Genomic DNA, 26,593 nt, shown 5'->3' with positions numbered 1-26,593 from the left:
GTGGATCTTGATCCGACGTATTTAGGGAACTGATCTATGAGTGTTTGCAACTTGATATTTTTGAGTCCATTAAAAGACGTATTCACCAAACGATTTATACCAACACACAAAAAACACACACATATACAAATACAATAATGTGTCATATAATAAAAGCGTCATTACCTGCAAACTAGTTGCATCCTTTAGACTTGGGAAGGTTTCACTCTGTCCAAGTTCAAACTCGTCCAAAATACACAGCTGGAGGAAGAATGAGAGAAAACTTAAGTTAAAGCATTACAACCAAAATGCACTTTTAAATATCACAATGAATAGTTTTCAATGTGTCAGTTTGATATTATAAATAATTTCTTCCATTATTATCACTGATGCATTAACATGTAAGCAGAATTTTAAAAGTGAAAGCTGTTAAAAAGAGAACAAATTCTATTGACTTTATATGGATTTAAAACTTCTGTATCTAAAACATAATATTTTAGTCAGTCATTGTACGTTTTAAATATGAAATGTAACTAACAGCTGCATCTGTGAACAAATAGAAGAGTAAAAACTACATCATTTACTCAACTCAGTTACTATTATTGTTTTACCCATTCAGATAATGTTTATTTATTATTTTAGAGATGTCATTTTACAGATTATAGATGAGATCGCAGTTTCGGGGGAAATTCCACAGTTTCAGACCTGATGCTGGTTTTTGAGGCCCAGATGTTCAGGGAGCTGATCGTGGGATGAGGTGAGGAACAGCTGGACAGTACTGAGACAGTCCTGAAGACAGGTCACACAGTGGGACGCCTCTGGTTCCTCTTTCCACAGCACCGGACTGGTCTCTGATTCCATTTGTCTCAACAGCTCAGCCACGGTCAGCAGCTCGGATGATACACACTACACAGGAGTTTAAACAGAAAGGATCAATCAACTCGAATATATATATTTTAATACAGTAGATATTAAATATGTGTGTGTGTGTGTGTGTGTGTGTGTGTGTGTGTGTGTGTGTGTGTGTGTGTTTGAGCAGCGTTGTGTTCAGTCACCTCCTGCTGCAGCATCCTCAGCTGGGGCTCCTCTTCACCAGCGCCCCCTGTAGTCAACAGAGGGTCGGTCCAAGCGTCCAGACAGAGGAGGACCCTCCGTAGAGCCTCGTACATCTGCTCCTTCACATCTGGCTGAGAGCCGTGTGCAGACCTCACCTGGGAGACATCGAACACATCACCAGCACTCACTCACTGACACTCAATGCTGGGTCTTCCAAAAGTAAGAGAAATCGTTTTCTCCAGTGGTCGGATTTTTGGGAAATCTCTTAAATTGGCAGTAACTCAGCTACAGAGGAGTCGTGCACCATTGCTGCATATTGCTACACATGTAAATCCTTTTATTAATTTATTCTTAACCCTTTTTATTTTATGTTTTTGTCCATACATGTCAAAGTTGAAAGCATTTCTTCAAATTAAATCCACAGAGATTCATGTGCGTTGGATAATTTGTGGGACAATTTAATAATATGTTTTGTTTTTAAACAGTCGGTTAAACAGTCTCTCTCTCTCTCTCTCTGCTGTTTGAGTCTCATACGTGTGCAGAGTTTCTACCGGTGTCTGTGCTGCACATACTGTTTGTCTCAGCCTGGCGATGGACTCTTGTGTCCGCTGGAGAACAGCAGGAGCAGATCGGGCTGATATCAGCTTCTTCTCTGGAACCTAAACAAGAACCAGACGATCGTAGTTTAGGTTTCACAGTTGGAAGGAATCGAACTGCAGAGACGATGTTTATACATTTTCAAGTGTTTCCGCTTTTGGTCATTTAGTGGTTTGTCACACTGTTGTCGTGGTAACAGAGAAGATGGATGAATCACCATCTCAGCTCTCATCCACATCGGAAACTCACGCATGAGTTTTCTGTTTTCCTACCGTCTCGTCTTCAGAGCGCTTCAAGGTGCGATGTTCCTCCTGAAGTTTTCTCAAAGCGGACAGTTTTTCCGAGATCTCAGTGGAAAGTCGACTCCATCTTTGCTGCTCCTTCTCATCTTCCTCATGTCCTGACGAGCTAGGGACCAAAGAAACACAGAATAAGCTGAGATCAACTGTATCCTATGCACACGTGAGATTTAAACCTCTACAACTGGTCACTGTCTATTACCTTAGTGGCACATTAGACGAGTCCTGGGCTTGTTGGGATTCTTCCAAACTGGTCAGACTGGTCCCAACTTCACTTTGTTCCTTCAAATGACGAAGAGCGTCCTGGACATTGAAGAGAAAACAGGCAAAATGTGGTTTCTCACTGTTTCTTTTGTATATTACTTGAATCAAATATGACCGAAATTTAGAGTTTTCAATCAGTGTGACACTAAACTATACCTTAAGTTGAAAATCTGGAGGGAAATTATTTTTAAAAGGATTCTTACTACATCTGTGGACAAAGCCGGATCTTCGTCGTCCTCCTCTGTGAACTCGGGGGATTCTCTCGTGGCCGTGAACGGAGTTACGGGTCTCATAGGAATCGTTCTCGTGTCTTCGGCCTGAGGGGACTTTGCACGAGGGTCGGTGGCAGACGTTTCATGTTTTGAGGATTCACGTCGTTCCAGTGAATCAGCAGCAGTGCACTGGTCTTCAGCTGCTGGGGGGGCCGCGGTGATCAGCGGCTCAGAAGTCAAGGTCTCCGGATGGGACGATTCAGCTTTAGAATCCATTGTTGTTAATCCGGTTTCAAGATTTTCAGCTGCAAAGTCGATGGTATCACATCCAGACGTCACAGATAAACGCTCAGATTCAGCAGCTTCTGAGGTCGTCTCCACTTGAGAAGAAAACTGAGGAGCCAAACTCCCCAGTTCCTGAAAGGCAATAGAATCAGGATCAGGTTTATTTGGCAAAGTGAGCACGCACAAGGAATTTGGTTTCAAACAAGGGAGACACTTATATATAGACAACAAACAGATATACAGCACACGATGTACATATCATTAAGAGTCAGGACATTTATACAAGTAAAAACAGACTCTACAAGTCAAAGTCTGCACTAAACAAAAACCATCTCCAAATTCAAAGTATAATTTACCTTAACGTTTGACAGCGTGTCAGCAATATCCTCACTTATCACATCTGAGGGGACGAGTGTGTCCTCTGGGTCCTGATATACGTGTGAGGTATAAATATTCAAATGCAAAAGATATCCAGTCACACACACACACACACACACACACACACACACACACACACACACACACACACACACACACACACACACACACACACACACACACACACACACACACACACACACACACACACACACACACACACACACACACACACACACACACAGAAAGGTTTCTAAGGAGAAGCACATTCAAAGCAGCTGCATGTGACAGAGCCGGAGAACGAGTCTGCCTGAAACAGCTTCACATCAACATGCAAGTGTCTGATCCAGGCTTCCACACGACAGCAACATCAGATTAAAGTTAACATATAGTAAGTGAATTAAAAAATAAGTAAAGGTGGGAAGAAAAAATCCCCAAGAAATTTGAGTTTCATCCCACAACGTGAGAGAATTTGTGAAATGTGACATTTTGGAATGAAACCCAAAGAAAGAGGAACCCAGAACAATTAGTGTTTTTTTTTAGATTTACCTCTGGAACACTGCATGTTAGTGTGTCAGAGGACGAAGAGTGACAGCTCTCGTCATCCTCATCCTCCTCTTCCTCTGAGTTAGACACGTCAGAAGGCTCCTGCTTTGTGAACAATATCATCAAAACTGATTCAAGTGACTGGAACAAACAAATTAACTTTCTGATGATACTTGGTCCTTAATTATCTTATTTTCTGTCTTTTCCTAATGTTCAAGTTATATCAGTGACTCATCAGCTCATGTTGCTTTGTTTACTTTCTCTCATCTCCGACAGATGTGAATTTAACTACTTTCCACTGAGTAATTTCACTGCTTAAAATTATTATCTGCAACAAGACAAGAAATCTTAAGCCTTCCTGGTGACTAATGGATTCTAATGGAGGAAAACATGTTGATTTAGTAATTCATTTTGTTTAGGGCGGTTCATTTTTTGGGGGGGAAGATTATTCATCCTGTTTCCCAGGAAACAACATTTTGTCAAGTGTTATGTCTTAAAAATGTAATATATTAATGAAAATTTGCAGTTGCGATATATATACAAATCATAATAATCCCCCCAAAAAGCAAACTGAGATTCAAGGAACCTTTAGGGCGACGTTTATATTAAAGGAGCTGGTTTTAATCGGTTTAATTAAAAGACGATGCAGAGTTAATAAAAATCAAAACAACACACTGGTGGTTTGGGGTTATGATTGTGATTATTATTTTTATATGAATGTTATTATTACCTGGACTAGTTGCTGTGTCTCTTCAGGAATTTTGGAGAGTGTGGTGATGCCGAGATCTTTCCTGGTTGCTTCCTCCTCCCGGATCTTGTTCTATGTTGGTCAAGGAGACGAGAGGAACAGAGAAGGAGCGTTAGAGATGTTATTGTTCTTGTGCTGAGGGTTGAGAAGATCATTACATGGGCTCAAGCAACTAAGAGACAGAATATTTATTTAAAAATAGATCATTACATTTTGGCTTTATGTCCCTTTGGCTAACAAACAATGTTATTTGCTTTACCTTCAGCAGCGAGGTTTGATACTGGGTGAGTTGCTCCAGCTCCTCCAGCGGCTGCAGGAGGAGTCGGGCTCTGGAGAAGACCAGCAGACTCAACTCCGCTCCCTGTGGAAGGAGAAGCTCTCCTTTATACCTCTGGATCTCCTCCAGTGTCCTCCGGATCGACTGCACATTGGCCTGGATCACCTTCAAACCACAAACAGATCAACGCACGTGTGTAAACTACTCGTGTTGATGGGCAGCAATCAAAATGAAGCATTAAAGTCTTTGTTTTCCTTCCCTTTGCATTTTAAGTGTTGAATATAAAAACTACTAATTGTATGATCTCTGTATGTTTTGCTGTTGTCTTGCTCGGTGTCATGATTGCAGATGTTCACCTGTCGGTTGTGAAGATGCTCCGTTAACGTTATGTCGGAGTCGTCCATGGAGGATAAAATCGTTCTGATCTTCGGGACATTCTTCTCCATGGTCTTGAGCTCAGCTTCCATCGCCTCCACCACCTGAACAAGGAGATTGCCAGCAACATCTTGAGGGATCGAACTTGTTTTCGTGTTTTTCCCACGCTGCATAAAAGCCAATTTCTCTTGTAAAATATGCTTGACAAGCTATCTGGGATCTGCAGTTCTGACTGAGGACCTTAGCTGCACATTATGTATCTGTATCTTTCTTTGGGCTAGAGATGTCCATTATAAATCTGTTTTACCAGATCTTAATTTCAAAATATGGCCACAACATCCCATCCACTGAAAGATTCCAGCAGTTTCCTCCCTCTGCCTAGACTCCCTCTGAAAGTCTACAGCAAACCCGTTACCTCAGCAGTCTGCCGGAGTTGCTCCAGCGGCCTGCGGAGGTTGCGTTGCATTTTGTGGACTCGCTGGTCGTTCTGGTCCAGCCTCTCCTGCTGCATGCGGACGTCACACACGGCAGAGATCTCCGCCAGCGCCGGCCTGAAGTCCTGCAGCGTGTCCCTGATCCTCTCAGAGTCGTCCATCACCAGCTGTAGGACAGGTTCAGGAACTCAGCATTAACAGGACATATGTTTTGTATCTTGATACTATGGTCAGTGTTGAATAAATTGATAAATTATGATAAAACAATATAAAAGTACCAATTAAAAACAACAGTATGTGACGGAAAGAAAAATGTATAATAACAAAAGCATATTCTATTCAAATAAAAGCAAAATACAAGGAAATAACTATATAAGAAGGAAAAACTGCATGAGAAATATGAGAATATAGAATAAAAATGTGATATTAGATGTCACAGGTCTTCAAAAGCTTCAGGAACTTGCTCTTTACTTGCTTGTCACTAACCTTCAGGGAGTTTGCATGATTCTGGAGGCTTCTGGCTGAGGTGAACGAGCAGGGGGCGCCGAGCCATGACTGGGCCTCGTCTAACCAGCAGGTGGCGCTGTACGAAATGTCCTCGAACTCCTGAAGACAGGCAGGGATCTGACAAAAGGAGAACAGGAAACAAAAGGTAGTTTTATTCAACAGATTTTCAGAAGCCACTTGTACAATACAGTGTAAATATCAGGTAAAAGAATATGTCTGACCTTGCTGAGGAAGGAGGTGCGGTTCTCGGCCATCTGTGATGCATTTTGGTAGAGCTGCAGAGGTTGTGTGATGTGGTCTATAAGGAGGTGAGCTTGATGCGGCTGCTCCTCCGCGAGATCCTGCACCTCGCTCTCCACGAGCATCAGGCGGCTGTGCCACGCGTCCAGCTCGTCCCACACACGCTGCAGAACAGAGGGTCGAGCTTTGAGATAACGTGGTGTAATACCACCCCAGCAAATAAACATAATTTATTCTGCCCACACCTTGAGAACATTTTGAGCTTCGCTGACTGTCGGACTTTTCTGCTCCAGTAGCACTTTCACCTTCTCGAGGCCAGAACCCAGCTCCGCCACTCGGGCGGCTAACTTCCTGACCGGGTTGCTTCCCTCCATGAGCTGTAGAACACACAATCACACAACACGAGAGGATTTGGTTGGACAGAGCTCACAGGCCACTGAGGATCGATCCGGTGTTTTTCCTTGTTACCTCCTCCTCTGCTCTCTGCAGCGACAGTTCAACGTCTTGTAAGCGTTTGCTGATGTCAGAAGGAATGTCTGTGTACCAGCTCTGCAAACCGTCCGTGATCCTCTTCAGTTTGTCCTTCTGTGTGGACAAGTCCTCTGTGAGCTCCTGTGAAACACAAGAGAAACATGGGAAAGAAAATACGAGAGAGATATGCTCTGTCTCTGAAAAGAGAAGGAGTGCATCCAGGATATTATGACAGAAATTAAACAAGCATTGTCATCATCTCCAGCATTTTTCATTACTTCCATTGTTTTTCGGTCACTTTTTATTACTTACACCCTTGAGGCTACTTTCTCTAAATGATAAATGGAGATTTTGTGTTGTGAAGGATAAATGATGAATGTAAAGACGTGGAAAACATATCACATCATAACAGTTTTAATCAAATCAGCTTTAAATTAATCAAATCGCTTGATAATGCACAAATTGTTTCATTTCATATACATTTTTACCATTTCTGTTATTTTCTGTTACTTCTGCTGCTTTTTCCAGTGATATATGATTATTCCTCATATTCCCAAATTCACCAAAATGCCACTTCACCTGCTTTCCTACAACATTTCAATATCTGATTTCCAAACTTGTGAGGCATTAAAACTTCGCCTGACCTGTTGTTGGTTTGGATTGGAGCAGCCTTCCAGTTTGGGTAGAATGGCGAACACGTGTTTCTCCACCTCTTCGATCTCGTCCTGAACGTGCTCTCTCTCTTTCTCCTCTGCCTGGGCTGCAGCTACAACCAGCAGGTTTCTCTCTTTCAAGCTGCGGGGGAACAGAACAGCGTTCCTCTCAGCATGTCGGATATAAATGAGTAATTGCGTTCCACATGTATATTAAACAAATTCAATCCCACCTCCTGACGTTCTCTTGGATCTTCACCAGTGTTTTGCCAACAGGTCCAGGACTGACGGGATCCTGGGAGTGGGATAAGCTCAGGGCGTGCTCCAGTCGGTGCTCCAGGGAGGCTAAGGCCTGCTGTTCCTGCTCCAGACCGGCCTGGTGTAGCTCAGCTAGGGCAAGAAGCTCCTGGGGTTTCTCTTGTGTGAAGCTCACGGTGGAGTCAGGCACCTCAGCCTGAAGACTCGCCAAAAAGCTGCAACACTGCTGTATCTAAAAGGAATAGAATTAAATCTTAAGTATCATCTGTTTATTCTTTTTCTCTGCTATAGTCAAATGGGTCCTGTTTAGATGGACAGAATGATTTGAGTTCGGTGAACTCACACTTGTTGTGATGTCCTTCCATTCCTCTTGTCTTTGTTCTGCATGCGCCATCAGGAGGCCAACACCACGCCGTAGTGATACCCAGCGCCGCCACAGGGCTCCCAGCTCGCCGCTTTTACCAACCCCACAACCCTGCATCGGACACCCAGCCCTCAGGTCATCTATCTTCCCAGCGAGGCTGCGGAGATCCTCCAACAGAAGCTTCATTGAGGGATGAAAGTTTGAGATCAGAAGAGTTAATAAACAGGTCGAATGGATTCCTCTATCACCAGCAGAGGTGCCAAAGTGTTAACTGTCAAAAAGGAAAACACTTGCTAGTTCTGCATTGAACTTACCGTAGCTTTATTCCGTTGGGAAACACATTTGTCATTTGATGTCACTTGTACTGTAGCACAGGCTGAAAGTCTGGCTTCAAACCCGGAGAGATGCTGACGTATGTCTTCATGACAGCTCTCGTGGCTTTGTTGTCTTACTGCACACCTGTAAGAAATTCAGTCTTTAGGGTGATTTCACTCTTTTTAAAAAGGAGGTAAAAGAAAATAATTCCATCATGAAAAGACAAAAGATGTGTAGGACTGGTTTTAAGACAGCTGTGTACCTCTGCAGGGACTCCAGCCTCAGCTGTGCCTGGGCCTCCAGTACAGCTCTTCCCACCAACAACTGGCTGAGGAGGCTGATGTGGAGCTGCTCCACCTCTGGGTGGGAGAGGCAGGGCTGCTGGGGGAGCAGCTCCACAAGGTGGCAGATGTGAGCCTGAAATCCATCTTCTAGAGCTTCCAGAGCCTGCCGGGTTTGTCTCTGCTCCTCGGTACAGTCTAAAAACCCACCAGGAGCTGACAAGAACGTGGCCTCGGCATTATGAAGAAAGGCTATTGCTCCTTGGGCGGCCCACTGGTAATCCTTTAAGGACTCTCGAGCCTGGGATAAACTCTCCTATTGAACAAAAGGACAGTTTAGAGAAACAACTAATTCAAGTCATAATTGTAAAGTTAAGTTGACTTGAGTAACTTGAATATCCAAGCTTACCATTCCTACGTGACATTCTTGCATAGCTGCATCTCTGAGAGAGTGAAGCTCCTTGTTGTTCCTCAGGTTAATTTCTTCTCTCCGTCCCAGAGCTTCTAACACTCTCATCCCAGACTTCAGATTTCTCCAAATGACCCAGTGTCTTCGAAGTGCGCCATCTATTGCTTTCTCATCTGGACTGACCGGCTCAGCTCCCTCCAACTCCTCTCTTGTCCTTTGGAAAAGCTCTATCAAGGCAGGAAGTTCAGAGGAAAAGCGCAGACCTGGCAGAAGCTTGGCCTCTAGGTGTCTGATATCATCTGTGACAGAAAGCTCCCAAGAGACCAAAGTTTCCACAGTGTGATGAATCCTCTGCTTCTCCGAATTGAGCTCAGCTGGGTGCAACTCCTGGGCTATGGCCTCCAGGTGGTCCCCTGCTTCTTGACACTGTGTCTTCACCAGAGGAAGTTCAACGAGGAGTATTTGGTATAGTCTGAACCGCTCACCCATACTGAGCGATTTGTCTTTGGCACGCAAGATTTGCTCTTCGGCAATGTCCCTAGATTCCTCCATTTGTCTCCTCAGGTGCAGATATTTGTCTTGCTCAAAGGTATTAAGACTGAGGGTTTTGCACCTGTCTAACAGTTCTCCAATGGTGTACAGCAGGGCACTTCTCTTGGCCTCTTGGCAGTGCTGAAGCTCTTGGACTTGACACTGGTTCTCCATTAACATGTGCATCAAGTGTGCATCGGTTGAAAGGGTTTCCAACGTCAAAGGGAACTTCTGCTGCTCCAAATCAGAGGAGATCTGCTTTAAGCTCGTCTGGATGGTCGATAATTCCTCATCGGAGGAGGTTCGCTCATGAATCAGCTCCTCTAGCTCCCAGCTGGTTGCTTTCTCGTGAGCTAGCAGTCCGTCTAATTCTGTCCAAAGGCCTGATAGTCGGTTGACAAGGTAGCGGCTCTCTTCTGGACTCAATCCCGCCGCGATGTCCTCGCAACTTTCCGCCATGGCCTCCACCAGTTTAATGTGGCTCTGGATCTCCACAGTGGCTAATTTGTGACTTGCCAGCTCGCTCTCCAGCATCTGGACGTCAACTTTGGAAACATTTTCCACGTGGATCCAGACGTCTCTCGCAGCGTGTGATTCTGCTAACCAGGCTTCCATGCTAGCAAGCTGAGATAAGAGCTTCTCCCTGTTGTGTAGATGCTTCTTCATGGTGTCAAGGACATGATCCAAGCTGTCACTAATGGCTTCATAGAGGTCCTCTATTGTCTTCAATACGTGGTCACTTTCCTCCTTCTCCATATCAGAGGCTACATCTTTCATCTCCTCAACTTGAGCTTGCATCTTGGACCGTCGGGTCAAAATATCGGTCTGAAATTTCTTCATGTCAGCGATTTGAATACGAGCCTCCTCAGGGAAGAGAGCTAACTTTTTCCCAGTAGAGATGTGGTTTTCTGCCTGTTTGGCCCATATGATCAAGTCCTGTAATTGTTTGTTGATCTTGCCTGAAGAAATGCAACACGTGGAATTGTCGAGCTTTCTCTTGGTGACATCAAGCAATGACCCCAACTCCTGAAGATTAATTTGGATCTCATCCTTCTCCTTCTGGCCCAGGGAGAAATGGACAAGAGCGTCTGACTGGGACTGTAGGTGCAGATAAAGCTGGTTATACAGCTTTAGGTCTGTGGTCAGGCAAACTACTTCTAAAGCGCTTTTGCTGTCATTGCTCTGAAAGTTGGATTTCTGAAGATCTTCCAGTTGGGCTTTCAGCTGTTCGGCCTCTTTTATAAGAAGGCGGGATTGAGAGGTGGCGTTCGTGGCGTGTCGCAGCGCTCGCTTGATGCTTCCTTTTAAAAGACTCCATTCCTCTTGGACATTTGCAAGCTGGGCAAGAAGACTACCTGAACTTTCAGCATCGCTCAAGTGAACCGACAACTGGCTACTCAGGTGGAGCAGCTCCTCCATTAGGTCTTTCTTCTGTTCCATGGTTTGCTGCAGGGCGTGAAGTTTGTCAGCTTGAACAGCGCTACTTCTCAAAGCATTTCTGACAAAATCACAACAGAAAAACATGAGCGTACCATTCGTCAAGCACATATGCAAACACTTCCAAGTAATGATGATACAGCGAAAGCTTACTTAGATCAAAAGGTTACTCACAAGCTCATTTTCTCCTTCTCATCAGCCAAAACCTCCAGAAAAGCTCTCATCATCTTCATCTGTCTGTGATACTGTTTGACCTGATCCAGCTGCGCTGCCTTCACCTGCACTGTGGCGGAGGCATCCAGCAGCGCTGCGCTACACTGGCCTTCAGCTCTCTTCAAGGCACTCGGGTCCCAATCCCTGGCGGCACTCGTGTTTTTCATCGTAGCTACTCGCTCCTGCACACAGGACCTGTGCTCCTACAGGACACAGAACTGGCTTCAGAACAGATCAGAGTGTTCTCTACGGAGAAAACCTACTGTACATACCTCTGCTTCCTCCAGCTGTTTGGCCATGGCCGAGACATCGAGCTGAGCTGGTTGATATCGACATGCCAGGACTCGCTGGACAGTTCGTACCAGTCGGATCTCAGGTTCCCCAGGAGAGGACTTCAGGTACCAATTCAAATCAACGTGTGGTGTCCTCTAAAACACAATAACAATAGCAAATTGTTGGGAGACCTGTTTTGAGACCTGCTTGATATAGCTGCCTTTGGGCTTGATTGATTTATTGCTGAACTTTTTGGGGGAATGTAAAAAAGAAACCCTTGTTCAAACTATGTCAGTGTACGTCACAAATATTGAGTTTCTCTCCTATCTGTATTCAAGAGCTTCTCATTTTAAGAGCATTATCTCTTCATTTCATTCAAACGCTGTTGCTGCACAAATGTCTCGTGCTTCGGTCTGACTCGTCCTCAGGCTGTTTTAGGAGGGACAGCGTTTCTAAATGTGAAGGCGAAATGAAGACATAATGCTCTCAAAATGAAAAGACCACGCTCTTGAATAAACATGAGGGAGAAAGTCCGAACACAAACAGAATACTCTGGGTAATTAGGGCCAGCAGGAAATTATTGTATCTTTTGGTTCCTTCCTGTATAACTTCCTGTCAGCAGCATCATGGGAATACACGAACATCAGTCATAACACTGCTGCTCCTATCTGTTCACTGTTCCATGCATTTATAATTGACTTCTTGCCCTTTTGGTCAAATGGAACTGTACATTTATACTTTCAATTATATTATTAAAATTCTTATAACTAAATTTCAGTTTGCGATTGCAGAACAAGGATCTGTTCTACGAAGACTGAATAAATATCCAGATTTTAACTGTAATTTCTCCAATCAGTTTAGAAGTTAAGCTTTTGTACAAATACTGTGAAGTTCATACTTTTACAAATCAATTCTTGAACTCACAGAAACATGGTTTGCCACATAGAAAGCCAACAGTAGCTGTCAGACACGTGCAGGAAGCTGTGCTTGTATTTTATTATATATTTAAAACCAGTTGATACTCACATTTATTATGTTACTTCTTTCCACCAAGCTCTGTATCTCAGAGAAAATATCCTGCATGGTGGATCTGTGTTCGTAGGACGCCATCGACTCCCCGGCTGCACCCAGATCAGCTGACAAACCCGGCTCCGTCCTCTCAGGCTCCGTGCCTCCGTGCATCTGAGGCTGCATGCGCACAAGACAGGGGGTGGTGTCACATTTTACCTTCTCTCCTGTGTTTGCCTACAGATAATGACAGAGCTTCCTGTTCTTTCCCTGCTCCACAGTGGTAAGTAGCACTGAGCCGACAGTGGCCCGGCGAGTCAGTACAGTTCACTCAAGAATGTGCCTGAGTAGGGAGCAGTCTTGCCCTGAGGGAGAAGGACTTTGTCTGTTCTTCTACAAAACGCTGCCTCCCATACGTATATATGAAGAAATGATTTGTTAAAACTTGGTTAGACGAGGAAAAAACACCAAAACATGACATGAACTGCTGGGTCACCGCACCACAAACAGGGGAGGCGCCTTTTAAAGTATCTCGGGCATGAACAAGACGTGTGGTGTAGGTGGAGCGGGAGAGGATTTTAAAAAGTGGAGGAAAGAAAACAGTACAACAGGTTAACAATTAAATCTCAAAGGCTACTGTTTTACTCACGTGGGAATTACAAATATAGGTTTCTCATACCGTTAGTGCTGCAAACAATAAGGTACTTGGGACCAACGCAAAACTTTAAGGTGGCAGAGAATAAAGGTAATATATATATATTTATATACCTAAAATGGGAAATTGGCTCCAGTGCCTCTTGCGTTCCTTAAAGGATAAGTGGTTTATATTATGGATGAATAGATAATATGGTAAAAATAAAGAAAGTGACCTCAATAAATGAGATTTCTACATCTTTTAAAATCTCGTTTTACTGGAAACACCATCAGAATCATGTTCTTTCAACACAAAGTTACTTTAGACAAACTGTGAGGTGGAAGCTGTCTGTTATACACGCTTGTTGATTTCCTAAGTGCAGTTTCTTAAATACAAGGAACACTTCAGGACAGTCATCGTTCATCTGTGTAAAATTGGTGTAAAGGGCAGGTTGTATTATTAGTGAAAATAATGACAGGTTGTTGTTAAGAAATTCCTCAAAAAGCATTTTGCTGGCTTGTACCATCGAAACATATCTAGAGACAGAAAAACTCTGAAGTGACAGAGAAAGGGGTTGAAATGAAAATACTGTCTCTGCAGATATTGATATTTTTTCCATATTTGAACGAGGTACAAACACATTAATACCACGTGTAAAGATGTAACCCGTCTGACGTTTTTCTGTCTCACGCTGTATTTTCCGCTGGCAGCGAATATTTGTACTTCCTTCGTTTTTTTTTTATGGATGTTACTGTTGAACTTGTTTGCTGTTCAAATAATTCTTCCTTGTCATCTTTATTTTTGCCTTTATTCCATTTCTTGATTTACAATCTGTCCTTGGAGCTCCTGCGGACTGAGTGTACGCACACAGCGGGCGCCAGGAAAAAAAGAACATAATAAACTGATCGTGTCTGAATTAGCACTCGCAAAGCTTTTCCTTGTTTTTAAAAAAAAAGATATTTGATACATTTTCTGACCCTACCGAGGGTTTAAAGTCAAAGTACATTTGCTTTCACTGTAATTTTGTGTTTTGTGGCAGAGGGTTCTTCATCAAATTGTTTTGTAAGAGGCAGTTTATCATTTCAATTTTATCTGAAAGATTTACACAATTAATGTTAAATGTTAAAGACGGAAACAATTTCTTGGGTTGGCCCCCTGATCCGGATCTGCTTTTTTCCTTTCAACTGGATCACCATGTTTCCAAAAGAGTTTAATAAAACTCTATAACTGGACTGAACATGCGTTTGAATTATGACATTCAAATGCCAAATGGTGAGAGGAACAAATGCACTAAAAGCCAGTGAGTTCCAGGCTGATGAAGGACAAAACTCGGGATAAATTAACAGTTGCAAAATGTCAGAAACACTGAACACACACCCACTCTGCCACGAGGGTAAGATAAAGGAAAAGGAGAATGGTTTAGTAAATGTCATGTTTGATGAGTGAAAATTTAAGATGGCAAGGACTGTGACTTTATCTGGGACACCTGTGGTCGTCTGCCTGCTGGGAGGACAAACTTCTTAAAACTTCTTGAACCTGCGGAGCTCAACTAACTTCTTTCAGCTTCTGTTTCTCTGTTTTTTTTCAAATCTGGAAAGCAGCAGTTGTTAGCATTTGGAACCGGACTTCATTGTGGCCTGGAGGTTTAAGATGAAATCACAATGACCTTCGACCTTTGTTGCAAGGTCATCAAAAAAATACCTAAATATTTTATCAGAATATTCCAAATACCTGCATATTGTTTACATAAAACCTGTTAATTTCATACACTCTACTGTATTAGAGACTGAAATCTGATTAATATCAGGGTTAAGATAACTTTTCCTGATCCTAATTCTACAGTTACAGCCAAAAAAGCCCCAAAAGTGAAATTCCTATATGATTTTTAGTAAAGAAGAAGAAGAAGAAGAAGAAGAAGAAATCCCACCTGTCCCTGTGTCAGCATCGTGTCCTCCAGTGACACAGGTAACTTTGATTCACTCTGTTCGTCCAGCAGCGAAGCGTCCTCTCGTCTCTCTGTCTCCTCTGAGTGTTTGGACCCTTCGCTCGCCTCTTCTGTGTTTCCTGTGTCACCGGCAGGTATGTGAGTTCCAGCGAAGGCGTCTCCACTGTGCACTGAACCCTCCACAGTGCACGGGACTGAGCTCACCCTGTGCTGAGCAGCGTGACACAAATCTGTCCCCAGATCTGTTGTTTCTGCTGCACGAGTGTCAGTGAGGTGACAGTCGACGATGGCGCCACATTCATGGGTTCCTGATAATTTGGCACATGTAGATTGCACCTCCTCTAAATCTGTGCTCATTGACGTGAATGGGTTTTCTAACAGTGAGTCGGCCACTTGACACACATTTGACTTCGGTCTCTTTAAATAATAACATTTCAGGTTTGTTTTAACTGTTTTAACACTGATTAGTGTTGAGAGCTGTTCAGGTGTTTCCTCAGTGATCTGTGCGACACACGGCTCGGCCCCCTGGGAACATCTGCTCGTTTCCAGATCGTCTCTTTGCCGTTTGTCCGGCTGCACGAGCAACACTGTTGTTAACTCCTTATTTGGGCTTGTTTTAATATCCTCTCCTTCTTGAGCATGATTCAATGTGTGAGGGGTTTTCAGATCCGTGTTGATTACTATTGTAGCTGGGTCAGATTCCTTCTCAGGTAAACTAGCGCTGGAATCCTCTGCCCCCTGTGAATATCCGAGTACATCTGAACTGCTGACTCCAACTTTTTCATTTTCCTGCAGGTCACGTGGCTCCATGTCTAACATACCAGTAAAGCCTTTCTGTGGTGTCACACTTGAGTCCTCACAGGGTTTCTCTTGTTCTCCAGCAGCAGCGGTGATTCCCATAAACGTGTTTGATTGTGCTGCTAAACATCCAGAGACTATTTCTGTGGCAGAAGAAAGGAAGTCACTGTGCTTTGTTGCCACGGACGTGTCACAGTGTGGTGACAGGTTTGAGTCCGGGGTCGAGGGAGAGTCTTGCTGCGATGGTTCAGGGTTCTCTCGCCGAAGTGAACCGGACATTGAAGGCTCTGTGTAAACTCCAGAAATGATCCTGCTATCAATGTTGTCAATATCATAATTTGGCCTAAGATCAGTAATCGAGTCTATTTCTGGTGGAGAAGACGTTAACTGTTGTGATTCCTGTTGGATTTCTGCTTTGAAAACCTCAGGGATCTTTGGATTTTGGACTTGAGTAGATAAAAAGGCATCTTGTTCGGCTGTTGGTATAAAACTAGTAGAAATATTCGTTGCATCTTCTCTTGTGGCCGCAGCTTCTTCGTTAGTGTTTCTGAAAGGCTCGGTGGAGGGATGCTGTCTTTCTAGAGTGCAGAAATCGCCGGTGGTTATTAGCCTGTCGTCGTTCTGGTCACTTTCAGAATTGTCCTCGTCTGTGGCAGAGGGGGGAGGACACTCTGGAGGACACGTCTCCTCCGCTGAATCCGCTGAACTTTTACAAGTTCCTCCTACCGTCTCTTTGTCATCTAGTTCCACTTCGCCATGACCTTGACTCACCTATGCAACCCGGGACATTGAATGAAAACATGAACCACACAGTAGAATATGGCCCATCGGCGCTTTGTGCTGTGAGATTCGGAGGCTGAAAAGAAACTCACCAGGCTTTTAGACAGGACTTCAAGTGCACATGTGCTTTCCCTGAGAGCAGCTGAAGCAGTTTTCTCCAGATCCGACCAGACTTTTGTTCCCAAACAATTTAGGAGAAAATCTTTGCCTGAGAGCACAGCTAGGAGATGTCGTTCAAGCTGCAAACCTTCATCCAGAGCGGCCTGCCAGAGCACAGACACATGTCAAACTCAAATAGAGACATTTTGTTTATAAATCACTGACCTACGTGGACAGTGACAACTATTGTTGTGGTGTCGCAACAACCGACACCTTGGAATGCCTGGTATGTTGAAGCTGTGTGAAGGTGAGTGAAGATGTACTTTGCATCATGTTCACATTGACATGTCAACATACTGATGCTGAGCAGGTAGGAAGCTTTCCATGCTCAGGATTTAAACTTGGTTAGCAGGTTAAGATTTAATAATTTTTAATGTTGGACAAAATCGACAGAAAATGCATCCTCTGGAGAACATGATAACATTATCATTTCGTCAATATCCATCTACTAGTTGATGATATTTCACTGAAAACCACAAATGTCAAAAGTAAAAGTCAGGAAATCACCAAATCAGTGTGATTAATCATCACAGAAAAGAAAATTAAGCAAATCAATCCATTATTTGCTGATATACTTCAGTCTGGACCCAGTGAATACGTAATAACTAGAGTGGCTATCGCGGCTAAAAGACGATTAGGATATTAATCTATTAATAATTGAGCCCAAATCTTTCCTTTTCATAAAGCACTTAGATTTAAGCTGTAAAGTTTGAATGATTATCATGTCAAATCATTGACAGCAATGTATTAACTGTACATCACTAGACAGGCAAAACAGGAATCGTGTGGTCAGATTGAAGAGTTGTTGGCAGCTGCAGATTTCAGGCTGATGGGGAAAAATGAGTCACGACATGTTTATGATCATCGGTAATAGAAAAAAAGCAAACATTTGCTGAAATGAGCCACATGCTCCCCTGTGAGGACGGAGCAGCATGTTCCCCATGTGCCACACGGAGGAGGAGGAGGAGGAGGAGGAGGAGGAGGAGGAGGAGGAGGAGGTGGTATTCCCATTTCAGTAAGAATAGAGGAATAATGGACCGGTGGCATTTTAAGCTCTCAAAAAAGCCAAAAGTCCTGCTGGGGAGAGAAATGTTATATTTTTTCAGATATGACAAAATAGTCTTGTTATTAGCATATGGCATAGAAGTTGAAAATGTAATAATATTTTTCTTTTGTCTGAATTTGGACCAAAATTCGATTAAAGTGGGTGATTATCAGATCATACTGTCAAGAAATGTAAGGACATAATTCCTCTGACATTTACTTCACAAGAAGTTGCGAACAACGATTGACACTGGCGCCCCGCTGGGAAAGAAGAAAGTAAATCTGAGGAGATTAGCTCCATGGTGTGATTCTCAAAGACGTGTTTTAAAACAGGAAGCTGGAGAGGAAGTGGCGTGCAACCGAGATGATCTTCGGCTATCCTGGAAATGTATAGTGTGATTTGGCGTTATACAAATAAGATCTGGGCTTTTGTGAGGATCTACACAGTCACACAATGGCACCGGGGGTCAGCTAAAGTCCAGCATACGTACAGTTTTTAAATTAATTTTATTTTGGATATGGTTCAGAATGGATTTATTTCAATGCCAAAGGCAAAAGCAGATATTATTGTCTGCCTAGATGGAAGCAGAGATATGTGTATTACCTGGCTGGGCGGCGGTGGTGGTTCAGCTCGTACCGTTTGGCTCCAGTGCTGCAGCTGCCTGATGACCTCTCTCACCCGGCCAGCAAGGTTTTCTGCGCACTCCTGCTTCTTCTGCAGGAAAATGGACCTGAGGCTACAGAGAGGACACGCGAGGGACAACAAGCAGGCTGGAAATGAGTCCATGTGATATTCAAAACTTGTATATACACACACATGTAGCGAGAGCATTTTCAAATAGACGGTGGTTCTTTGGTTTGCAGGACAGGTAGTCAAAAGTCACAATCTGAGGAATGCAACTTTTCCTTTGTGGAAGCAGGAATGAGGTAAAGTACCTGTTAAGGTCTTCAACAGCTCCATCGATGGTCACAATGACATCTGCAGGAAGCATTTCTTGTGCGGCGCCGGACTCTCCAATATTCTGCAGCACGTGAACTCTCGCAGCCCACGATGAAAGGCTGTCATCGAAGTCCTGAGAGAGAGAGAGGGACATGTGTTTGGGATTGAAGATATCATCAGCTGTCATAAGATTTCATTCATGAACCAATTAAAATGGGGCAAATCCACATTTTAACAAATCTTCAACATTACCTGTATAGTGCTCCACTGCTGTTGGAGCTGGCTCATGTCGGGGAACACGTCATGGTTCACAAACACTTTTCCAACATTTCCAGACAGGTCTTTCAAAGCTGTCTGAACGCAGGAGACGTCTTCCTTCACTTGTTGAACCCTGTTGCTGTTTCCTGTGAGCGGTGCCAGCTTCTCTCCAACGCTGCTGTCTAGTGCCCTCTTGTGGTTTTGCTGGTTGCAGACTTGCTGGGACGAGCTGGTTTGGTCCTCGACGGCACAGCTGTCCGTTTCAGAGTCCTTCAGCATTTCAAGTTGCAAAATGTCCTTTTCTATGTCTGTTACTTCTCGTGGCGACACCTGGAAAGCAGAGAATCGGGCTTAAACATTTACTTTACATCGATTCATTGTTTTAATGTAGAACGGAATATGATTATAAAAGATGCACAACAGCTTATACATGATTTAACAGGTCAGTTTACTTTATGGATCTCACCTCCAGAGCTGGTGCATTAGGGACCAGTGCAGCGGAGCTTCCTTTCTGGGCTTGACAGGCTGACATCCTGTTCTGCGGGGATGTCACTCTAAAGTGGCCGTCCTGCAGCAAGTGGCCCAAATGTTCATCGGTACTCCGACGTTCCCCGAGGCGGCAACGTGCATCCTGTGGACATGTCAGGGGAAACTTAGCGAGAGTCAGAGGCCTTCTACAGTTACTTACTTATTGTGATTACAGTGACCCAGTGGTTCCCAAGCATTTGTATCTGATGTATGAATGAAACTCTGTCAGAAAACCACATGATCCCTTCATGGACCAAACCAAGCTCCACAATCTGTTTAACTTGGAAGTTCACTCTAAATAAAATGGGGCATTGATGCGATATTTCTTTCCACGTCGTTGAATTGTCAGTTTTTTAAGCGTCGCTATGATTTTTCCAGTATAACAGACGACAAACAGACGAGTGTGTGTAAATTCCAGTCGTCACAACATCAGTTGTGCACAATGAGCAGACACTCCTCAATTTTGAGAACAAGTAGGAACAAATGTAGAGGAAAATAAACAACAGATCGGCAGGACCACACCCTGAGGTGATGGTACACGTTTCTGTAATCACACCCATGTACAACATGCTTTATTGCAGAATGTCCGTACAGGTACTGGATCCAGGTGTGATTCAGACTTTGAGGAGTGTGAGCACCTCACCTTCAGTAGATCAAGTTTAGATTTGTTGCGTGTGTGGGTGAAGTTTTTCTTACTTGAGCAAACTGAAGTCTCTGCTCTACAGGACACTGGAAACTGGAGCTTTCACCGAGTGGAGCGTCAACAAGTTGCCTCAGATCTCCGACCGAGGGTTGTGTGGATTCTGACAAACCCTGAAACGCCTCCCTGCTCAGCGAGCGCTGCTTCTCCTCGGTGCCTTGTAGTCTGTCGGCGTGGAAGTTGCATCGCTCCAGCAGTTCGCCTCCTCCGTGCACCAGCGCAGACTGCTGAAGGTTACTGCTTTGTAAGGACGACACAAGCTGACGGAGGAGCTCTGTCCTCGCCCTGCAGAAAGACACGGGGAAAAAAAAAGAGGGAGTTGTCGTTTGGCTACAGTTTTTTTTCACTCTTTCAAATGTTAATGAGGGAGCAAAAAATGAAGGTTAGTCCCTGTCAGGGCCAAGGTTGCATACTGATGTGATAGATACAGTAAGTGGAGAAGAACCTTGCAGCTCAGGAGAAGAAGAATTCACCTCCACTCAATAAACAAAGTTTCACATTAAAAAACAACATATTTTAATGTTTTTTTCATGATTTGAATGAACTTTTAAAATGTCTGGCTCCTGCATTATTCCACCTTTTGTCTGATAACAAATAGGAGAATAACAGCCACTGTACCTCCACAAGTCCTGTCTGTGGTTTGAATTAGTCAAAATCACAACAATGAACTCTACATGTTGCTCTAGTGTTTCTGATTTCAAAGTAGAGCTGCTTTTTATTTCTTCACTTCATCGCTGATTCACTTTTACAGACTTTTCTGCCCCTTTCCATCTTTCTGGTTTAACTAATTAATAATGTAATTAATTTGATAATTATTATTTATACACAGTGTCAATGGGTGTCACTGAGCAAAACTGCCTCTATATTATTATTGGTGCATTCAGGTTTAGCCCCCATAAAACAAGAAAATACCCTGCCATCATTTTAAATTATATTATCGTCTAAATAATAATAATAAATGTTGTTGTCATGCGCAGACAGATTTGCATATGGAATGATTGGTCATGTAAGACTATCTAATATTGTTGTTAAAGTCACTAAACTAACTTCAACCTAAATACTCTGACATTTCTTGATAACGGCTCATAAATCCATGTTCATCAATCTCATTTTTTACAGGATTTCAAAAAGCGCACATTGAACATTAAGGCCTTCACACAGAATATGTTTTTTAACCTTAGTTGAAGTGCTTCCTCTTGCAGGAGACTAACATCCTCGTCCTTCGCTGCTGTTTCCTCAGTGACTTGCAGCCATTGTTCCAAATGCTCGCTCTCCGTTTGCAGCCTGCGACACACAAACACACACACACACACACACACAGCATGAACGCAGGCATAACACAGTCACACTCATGAACAATATGCACAAGCTACTGTACATTAAAGTGAGAAAGTGAGAGCAACAGACTGTGGAAGTCAGAAAGTCCCTGCATGGTTAAATCATGTACAGTAAATATTTACTACTTTCTTCACTGATCACAGTCGATCCTTCTTTCAGACTCTTTTGTATATTCAGTTCAGGTTTTGCCTGTTTTGTTTCTTTGCGCAGGTTCACATGACGAGAACGTCTGAATCAAAGCCAAATAGAAGCTACTGGATGATCATTTAAAAAAACATCTGAACAAACTCCTGAAATATTTATATATTTCATGCTACACAGGTAAGACGACGTAGACTATATTAACATTCCACTCCTGATGTGTAAATCTTTACACATTAAATGACAGATTAATGGAAAAAGCAATTTGAAACTGGCACCTGTCGAGATCCTGGATATTCCGCTGAGTCTGTTCTTCCACCTCAGAGAAGAGCTGATGTGAGTGTCTCACTTCCTCCTGCAGCTGCATCACCTCTGCAGACAGACTCTGGAGAACATCTGGACTGGAGACTGAGGTCAGAATACTCAGATCCTCCAGCAAACTCTCTGCCTGCTCATCCTGGGTCTGGAGCTGCAGACACAGATCCTGCAGAGAGGAAGAAAGTTCAACAGATATTAGTTTGTTTGGTCACTTCTCTCTGTTGTTGTGTCGGTTTCCTCCTCAGGGTGTTTGGGCCAAATTATTCCCCAGGTGCCCAAACACCAATTTAAAGGTTCCGGGAGAAACCAAGTGAGAAGATGATGAGGGGGTGTTGATGATGTGTACTTTTAACACCTATTTTTCAACTGAATGTGTATAACCGCTTTTTTATAGTTCAAGTACATGCTGTATTATTCTAAGAATGTAGGTTTTTAAATATTTGTGTGTTTAGACTTTAAATATTGGAATGGAGTTGATAGAAATGTCCTTTGAGTATTTGCACATAAAACACTTCCACTTCCACAAAGCATCTTAAAAATAGGATAATATGATCAAGTTTGAGTGTGATGATTAAAAATATCTTTAATACACATTATGTATTTTATGTTCTTCGTCTTACTTTAAGTTTTGCGAGCACTGCTGCCACATCTGATCCACCCAGAGTGAGGAGGGAGACCCGGATCTTTTGCAGGGACATGAAGCAGTCGGACATCCTAGCAGTAATGTGTCCCTTAGCAGCCACCGTCTGCCTGTAAACGTCCTCAGCCTCAAAAACAAGCTCCTTCAGCTGCTCCAACTTTTTCCTCATCTGGGTCTCCACCACCTAGACGAAACAAAAACAACAGAGAGACGTACAAGACACTGTGACTCCAAGCATGTACAAACACTGCATATCAAGAATAGTAGTGTTTCAGTTCAGTTCCTTATCTTCTGTCCATCCTGGCAGTTTAATATCAGCCTGAAACATGGACAGCTGGATAAAGAGCCACATGCTTCACCTGCAGCTCCAGCGGCGGCTCTGTGCTTTGAAGCAGCGACTGAATCTCGGTGGTTCTTCGTTGGAAACGCTCCACGATCTTCTCTTGGGCCCAAATCTCGTTCTGGAGAAAGTGAGAAGGAGGTTATCGTTATTCAAAGCAACGGTAGAAACCTGGAGATCATTTAACTGTAATAAAAAATCTGTTTTACCTGCAGTGTCTGGATGTCGTCCTCAGACTGAAAGGACGGACACTGAGCGAACGCTGTCAATTTATTGGCCGTCCACTTGTCCACCTGCGCTCCGAGCTGGAGGACTCCATCCCACAGAGTCAGGCAGAGGTGCAAGTTCTCCAGGTGCGAATCGGTTCTTTCTGATATCTGCAAGGAAGTGAGTCACAGTGAATGTTGTCTTATAGCACCAGACTCAGCTCGTCCTAATATCACAGAACTTGAATATTTACTAATGTTAATACCCACTAGAAGCTTTATTTGATCATTTATGAGATCATCCTCACATAAAACAAATTCTGCTTTAATAACTGTGGGTTTAATTAGTGATAAAATACATGACTATAAATGCTGCATATTTAATAGTGAGTTGAGAGTTTAAAGCGACTCACATCCAGCCAGCCGTCCATGAGAGAATCTGCTTCGCTCTGAAACGGGATGACGTTGCACTCTGGCGTCTGACGTAGGTGAACGTGAATCTGCCGGCAGACGCTGCGGACTTCCTCTACGTCGCCCCCAAGGCTGTTCAGCTGAGATTTTGTTTCCTGGACCTGAGAGAACACACACACACACACACACACACACACACACACACACACACACACACACACACACATATAAGCTGTGGCATATGTCTGTCAATGCAAAGACCCTGAGTCCGAACAGAGGTCAAACTTCATGTGATACCTTGGAGTGTAATCTGTGCAGGTTTTCTTTCCCCATGTAGGAGGCCTGTTCCCCGATGGTGTTCTCTGCTCTGTGCAGTGTTCCACGCAGCTCCCCACGGATGCTCTGAAACCTCTTCAGCAGCTCAGTGAGCACACAGCACTGCTCCAGCCTGTTTGTTACACACACACACACACACACACACACACACACACACACACACACACACACACACACACACACACACACACACACACACACACACACACACACACACACACACACACACACACACACCTTACAGAAAGGCAACACAACTACAGTGACATAAGCAGAACATCGTTTATTTAACTTGTTACCGTTCGGTTACAGCTCTCGTTGCCTCTTCCCAGACGTCGTCCACCTCGCTGCTCTGACTCACGTCGTACAGACCTGATGAAGATGAGTCTTGTACGTGACGCAGCTCAGGGAGGAGGCCGGCGAGACGACTCTCCAGCTCCGTCAGGACACGTGACCTGAGGAGGACGAAACCATCATCAGTGTGTCAGCAGACTGCACATTGTGAGAAAACAGCATGAGACGGTTTCAGTTTTGAATCATGAGCATGGCATAATGTTTATTTGTTTTGTTTTAATAAGCTCTTAAAGAGGAACGTTTGAGGACAATGTTTAACTTTGGAAAATAGCACAAAAACAACATATGTCTATGAGTTTTGGGAGAAATGTGATTCAAATATAAAAGAAATTCAATTTTGGGTTTTAATATTTCTAGATTTGAGGGGTGATGTGTTGTGTTTGAATGCCCATAGGTTTGTTGGATGTTAATTCATGGTTTTCCGAAAGGTTAAGAGAAATATCCTCATTCTGATGCAGTAAATTCCATCAATCAAGTATTCCTCCCACATTGGGAAAACGCAGAAGCTACAGTGAACACATTAGTATGTTTTGGATCCAGGTGAGTGTTGTACCTCCGCTGCAGAGCGGGCAGGGTCGGCTCGTTCAGCCTCAAACGCTCAGCTGCTCCTTTGATTTCCCTCAGTTCTCCTGACAAGGCAGCTCTCCTCTGGACCAAGCTCTTCTTCTTCTCCTCTTCCTCTTTCTTCACATGGCTCCCTCTTCTTCTCTGCTCCTCACACCCCCACGTGTGTTCCTCCCTCTGCGTCTCTGTGTCTTTCTCTCCATCCAGCCTTCTCCTCTTGGCCTCTGACTCCTCTTCTGCCCCACATGGAGCGGGATGCTCCTCCTCCTGTGGAGAATCATCCCAAGTCCTTGTCACACATGTCTCCATAGGAGTGAACTCTTCCTTCCTCTCCATCTGCTCCTTTCCCATCAGTTGTTTCTCGTCTTTGCTTTCCCCGTGCATGTCTCTCATCAGCTTCTTCTTCTCCACATGGCGCTCAGACAACGACGTGACCACATCCTGGCCCGTGACGGTCCCCGTCTCTGGGATGACGGTCCACTCCGCCGCCTGCTTGGTCTCCACGGTGTCGCTCCTGACGACCGCCTGCGAGATGGGAGAGTTACATGGTGACAGAAGATAACGAGGAAAAGACGGAGCGGCGAGCCGATCCCATTACAGAGGATTAGTGCCCAACAGCTCAGGCTGTGACTTGTAAAGCCAATTACAGTTTCTTCTGAGAGGTAAGAGGACGGGCCACTTTAAATTAAATGTATAAAGTAAATAGGATTCATTTACTGCTAATTAACATGTGCAGTTTTCAAATTATGATTTAATTCAGAACACGGACACTAGAAATTTCACACTACATTCAAAAACAATGTTTACATGAAGGAAATAGCTATTAAAACTAAAGCTAGAAATCTAAACGTCTTTCAAATAACAAATGTAGCTTTGAATCTGAATGGAGCTGAAAGATCTCATCGTCAAACCTGAATCTGCTCGTTTCTCTCTGTCGTGTGAAGGAGTCGGACGTTCAGTAGCTGCTCTTTGGCTCCAAGTGAAGACTTCTCATTTTGCTCCTCAGACTCGACGCCTCTGTGTTGTGTCAGGAGGTCGTGTCTCTCTGTCGGGACGTCCTGACCTGGCAGAGGCCGGGTGTCACCATGATGTGGCGCTGAGCCGTCCACAGGTGAGAGGTCTCGTTGTGGGACGTCCACGCTTCGTCTCGGTGGCCGGTCGCCGCTCGGCTGAGAGTCGGCGGACGTGCCAGTCGCTCTCAGTGGGGTGTTCGCCCCAAGCTGCTGCCTCCTGCTGAGTTAAGAGACTCGTGCATCAGGGGGCAGGTCGGGGTCAGACAGTTAGAACTAGACTCAGTTAGAACCAGAACAACAGGCGTCTGTAAGATTAACAGACTGGAAGGATTACACACCGACTATTGTTATGAAAGAAGCTGTCGGCCTCAATTAAATGCTACAGTTCACTCAACGTTCAGTTTAGAGACGGTACAAACCGAATATTGATTTTTGGAGCCTGACCGATTTATCAGTTGCTTATTTTACAGAATAAACAAAGCAGAAAAGTTGCACATTGATGTTTATAGTTTGCATGAAAAATATGTTTATTTTCTTAATTCAAATTCAATATATTTGTCTGTATTTGTGTTTTTTGACAGTTTATTGTTAAACTGTAGAATTTCAAGCCTCGATTACATTTCTTTGGGTATGATAATGACATCTTATGAATCACTGATATTTTTCTAAATATATATATTGGTGGATATATCGGTAAAGGAAATATTTTACTCCATGATATCAATCTCTGACGTTC

The 26,593-nt window shown here is 43.7% G+C and overlaps 1 protein-coding gene across 1 annotated transcript in view; it reads right to left on the bottom strand.

The window, feature by feature from the left end:
• Positions 1-26,593, bottom strand: part of LOC117758812 (nesprin-1-like) — a 64,665-nt gene that overhangs the window by 27,631 nt on the left and 10,441 nt on the right. Inside the window, exons 23-66 of the mRNA XM_034580778.1 lie at positions 25,756-26,077; positions 24,834-25,369; positions 24,226-24,381; positions 23,888-24,038; positions 23,593-23,751; positions 23,183-23,350; positions 22,993-23,094; positions 22,614-22,817; positions 21,954-22,159; positions 21,373-21,480; positions 20,193-20,481; positions 19,435-19,599; positions 18,963-19,298; positions 18,707-18,843; positions 18,375-18,507; positions 16,660-16,830; positions 15,746-16,558; positions 14,972-15,481; positions 12,429-12,590; positions 11,402-11,557; positions 11,091-11,332; positions 8,949-10,977; positions 8,521-8,855; positions 8,258-8,402; positions 7,923-8,123; positions 7,555-7,811; positions 7,313-7,463; positions 6,666-6,809; positions 6,443-6,574; positions 6,179-6,361; positions 5,937-6,074; positions 5,432-5,617; positions 4,998-5,120; positions 4,624-4,806; positions 4,347-4,436; positions 3,620-3,721; positions 3,049-3,120; positions 2,399-2,824; positions 2,134-2,234; positions 1,905-2,040; positions 1,608-1,694; positions 1,035-1,190; positions 685-885; positions 166-240 (exon numbers count right to left, since the gene is read on the bottom strand). Of these exons, the coding sequence (XP_034436669.1) occupies positions 166-240; positions 685-885; positions 1,035-1,190; positions 1,608-1,694; positions 1,905-2,040; positions 2,134-2,234; positions 2,399-2,824; positions 3,049-3,120; positions 3,620-3,721; positions 4,347-4,436; positions 4,624-4,806; positions 4,998-5,120; positions 5,432-5,617; positions 5,937-6,074; positions 6,179-6,361; positions 6,443-6,574; positions 6,666-6,809; positions 7,313-7,463; positions 7,555-7,811; positions 7,923-8,123; positions 8,258-8,402; positions 8,521-8,855; positions 8,949-10,977; positions 11,091-11,332; positions 11,402-11,557; positions 12,429-12,590; positions 14,972-15,481; positions 15,746-16,558; positions 16,660-16,830; positions 18,375-18,507; positions 18,707-18,843; positions 18,963-19,298; positions 19,435-19,599; positions 20,193-20,481; positions 21,373-21,480; positions 21,954-22,159; positions 22,614-22,817; positions 22,993-23,094; positions 23,183-23,350; positions 23,593-23,751; positions 23,888-24,038; positions 24,226-24,381; positions 24,834-25,369; positions 25,756-26,077 (10,879 nt within the window). The remainder of the gene's footprint in view (positions 1-165; positions 241-684; positions 886-1,034; positions 1,191-1,607; positions 1,695-1,904; positions 2,041-2,133; positions 2,235-2,398; positions 2,825-3,048; positions 3,121-3,619; positions 3,722-4,346; positions 4,437-4,623; positions 4,807-4,997; positions 5,121-5,431; positions 5,618-5,936; positions 6,075-6,178; positions 6,362-6,442; positions 6,575-6,665; positions 6,810-7,312; positions 7,464-7,554; positions 7,812-7,922; positions 8,124-8,257; positions 8,403-8,520; positions 8,856-8,948; positions 10,978-11,090; positions 11,333-11,401; positions 11,558-12,428; positions 12,591-14,971; positions 15,482-15,745; positions 16,559-16,659; positions 16,831-18,374; positions 18,508-18,706; positions 18,844-18,962; positions 19,299-19,434; positions 19,600-20,192; positions 20,482-21,372; positions 21,481-21,953; positions 22,160-22,613; positions 22,818-22,992; positions 23,095-23,182; positions 23,351-23,592; positions 23,752-23,887; positions 24,039-24,225; positions 24,382-24,833; positions 25,370-25,755; positions 26,078-26,593) is intronic.

Source organism: Hippoglossus hippoglossus, chromosome 24 (assembly GCF_009819705.1).
Source record: "Hippoglossus hippoglossus isolate fHipHip1 chromosome 24, fHipHip1.pri, whole genome shotgun sequence".
Lineage (NCBI taxonomy): Eukaryota > Metazoa > Chordata > Actinopteri > Pleuronectiformes > Pleuronectidae > Hippoglossus > Hippoglossus hippoglossus.
This window is presented reverse-complemented; position numbering and strand designations above follow the sequence as displayed.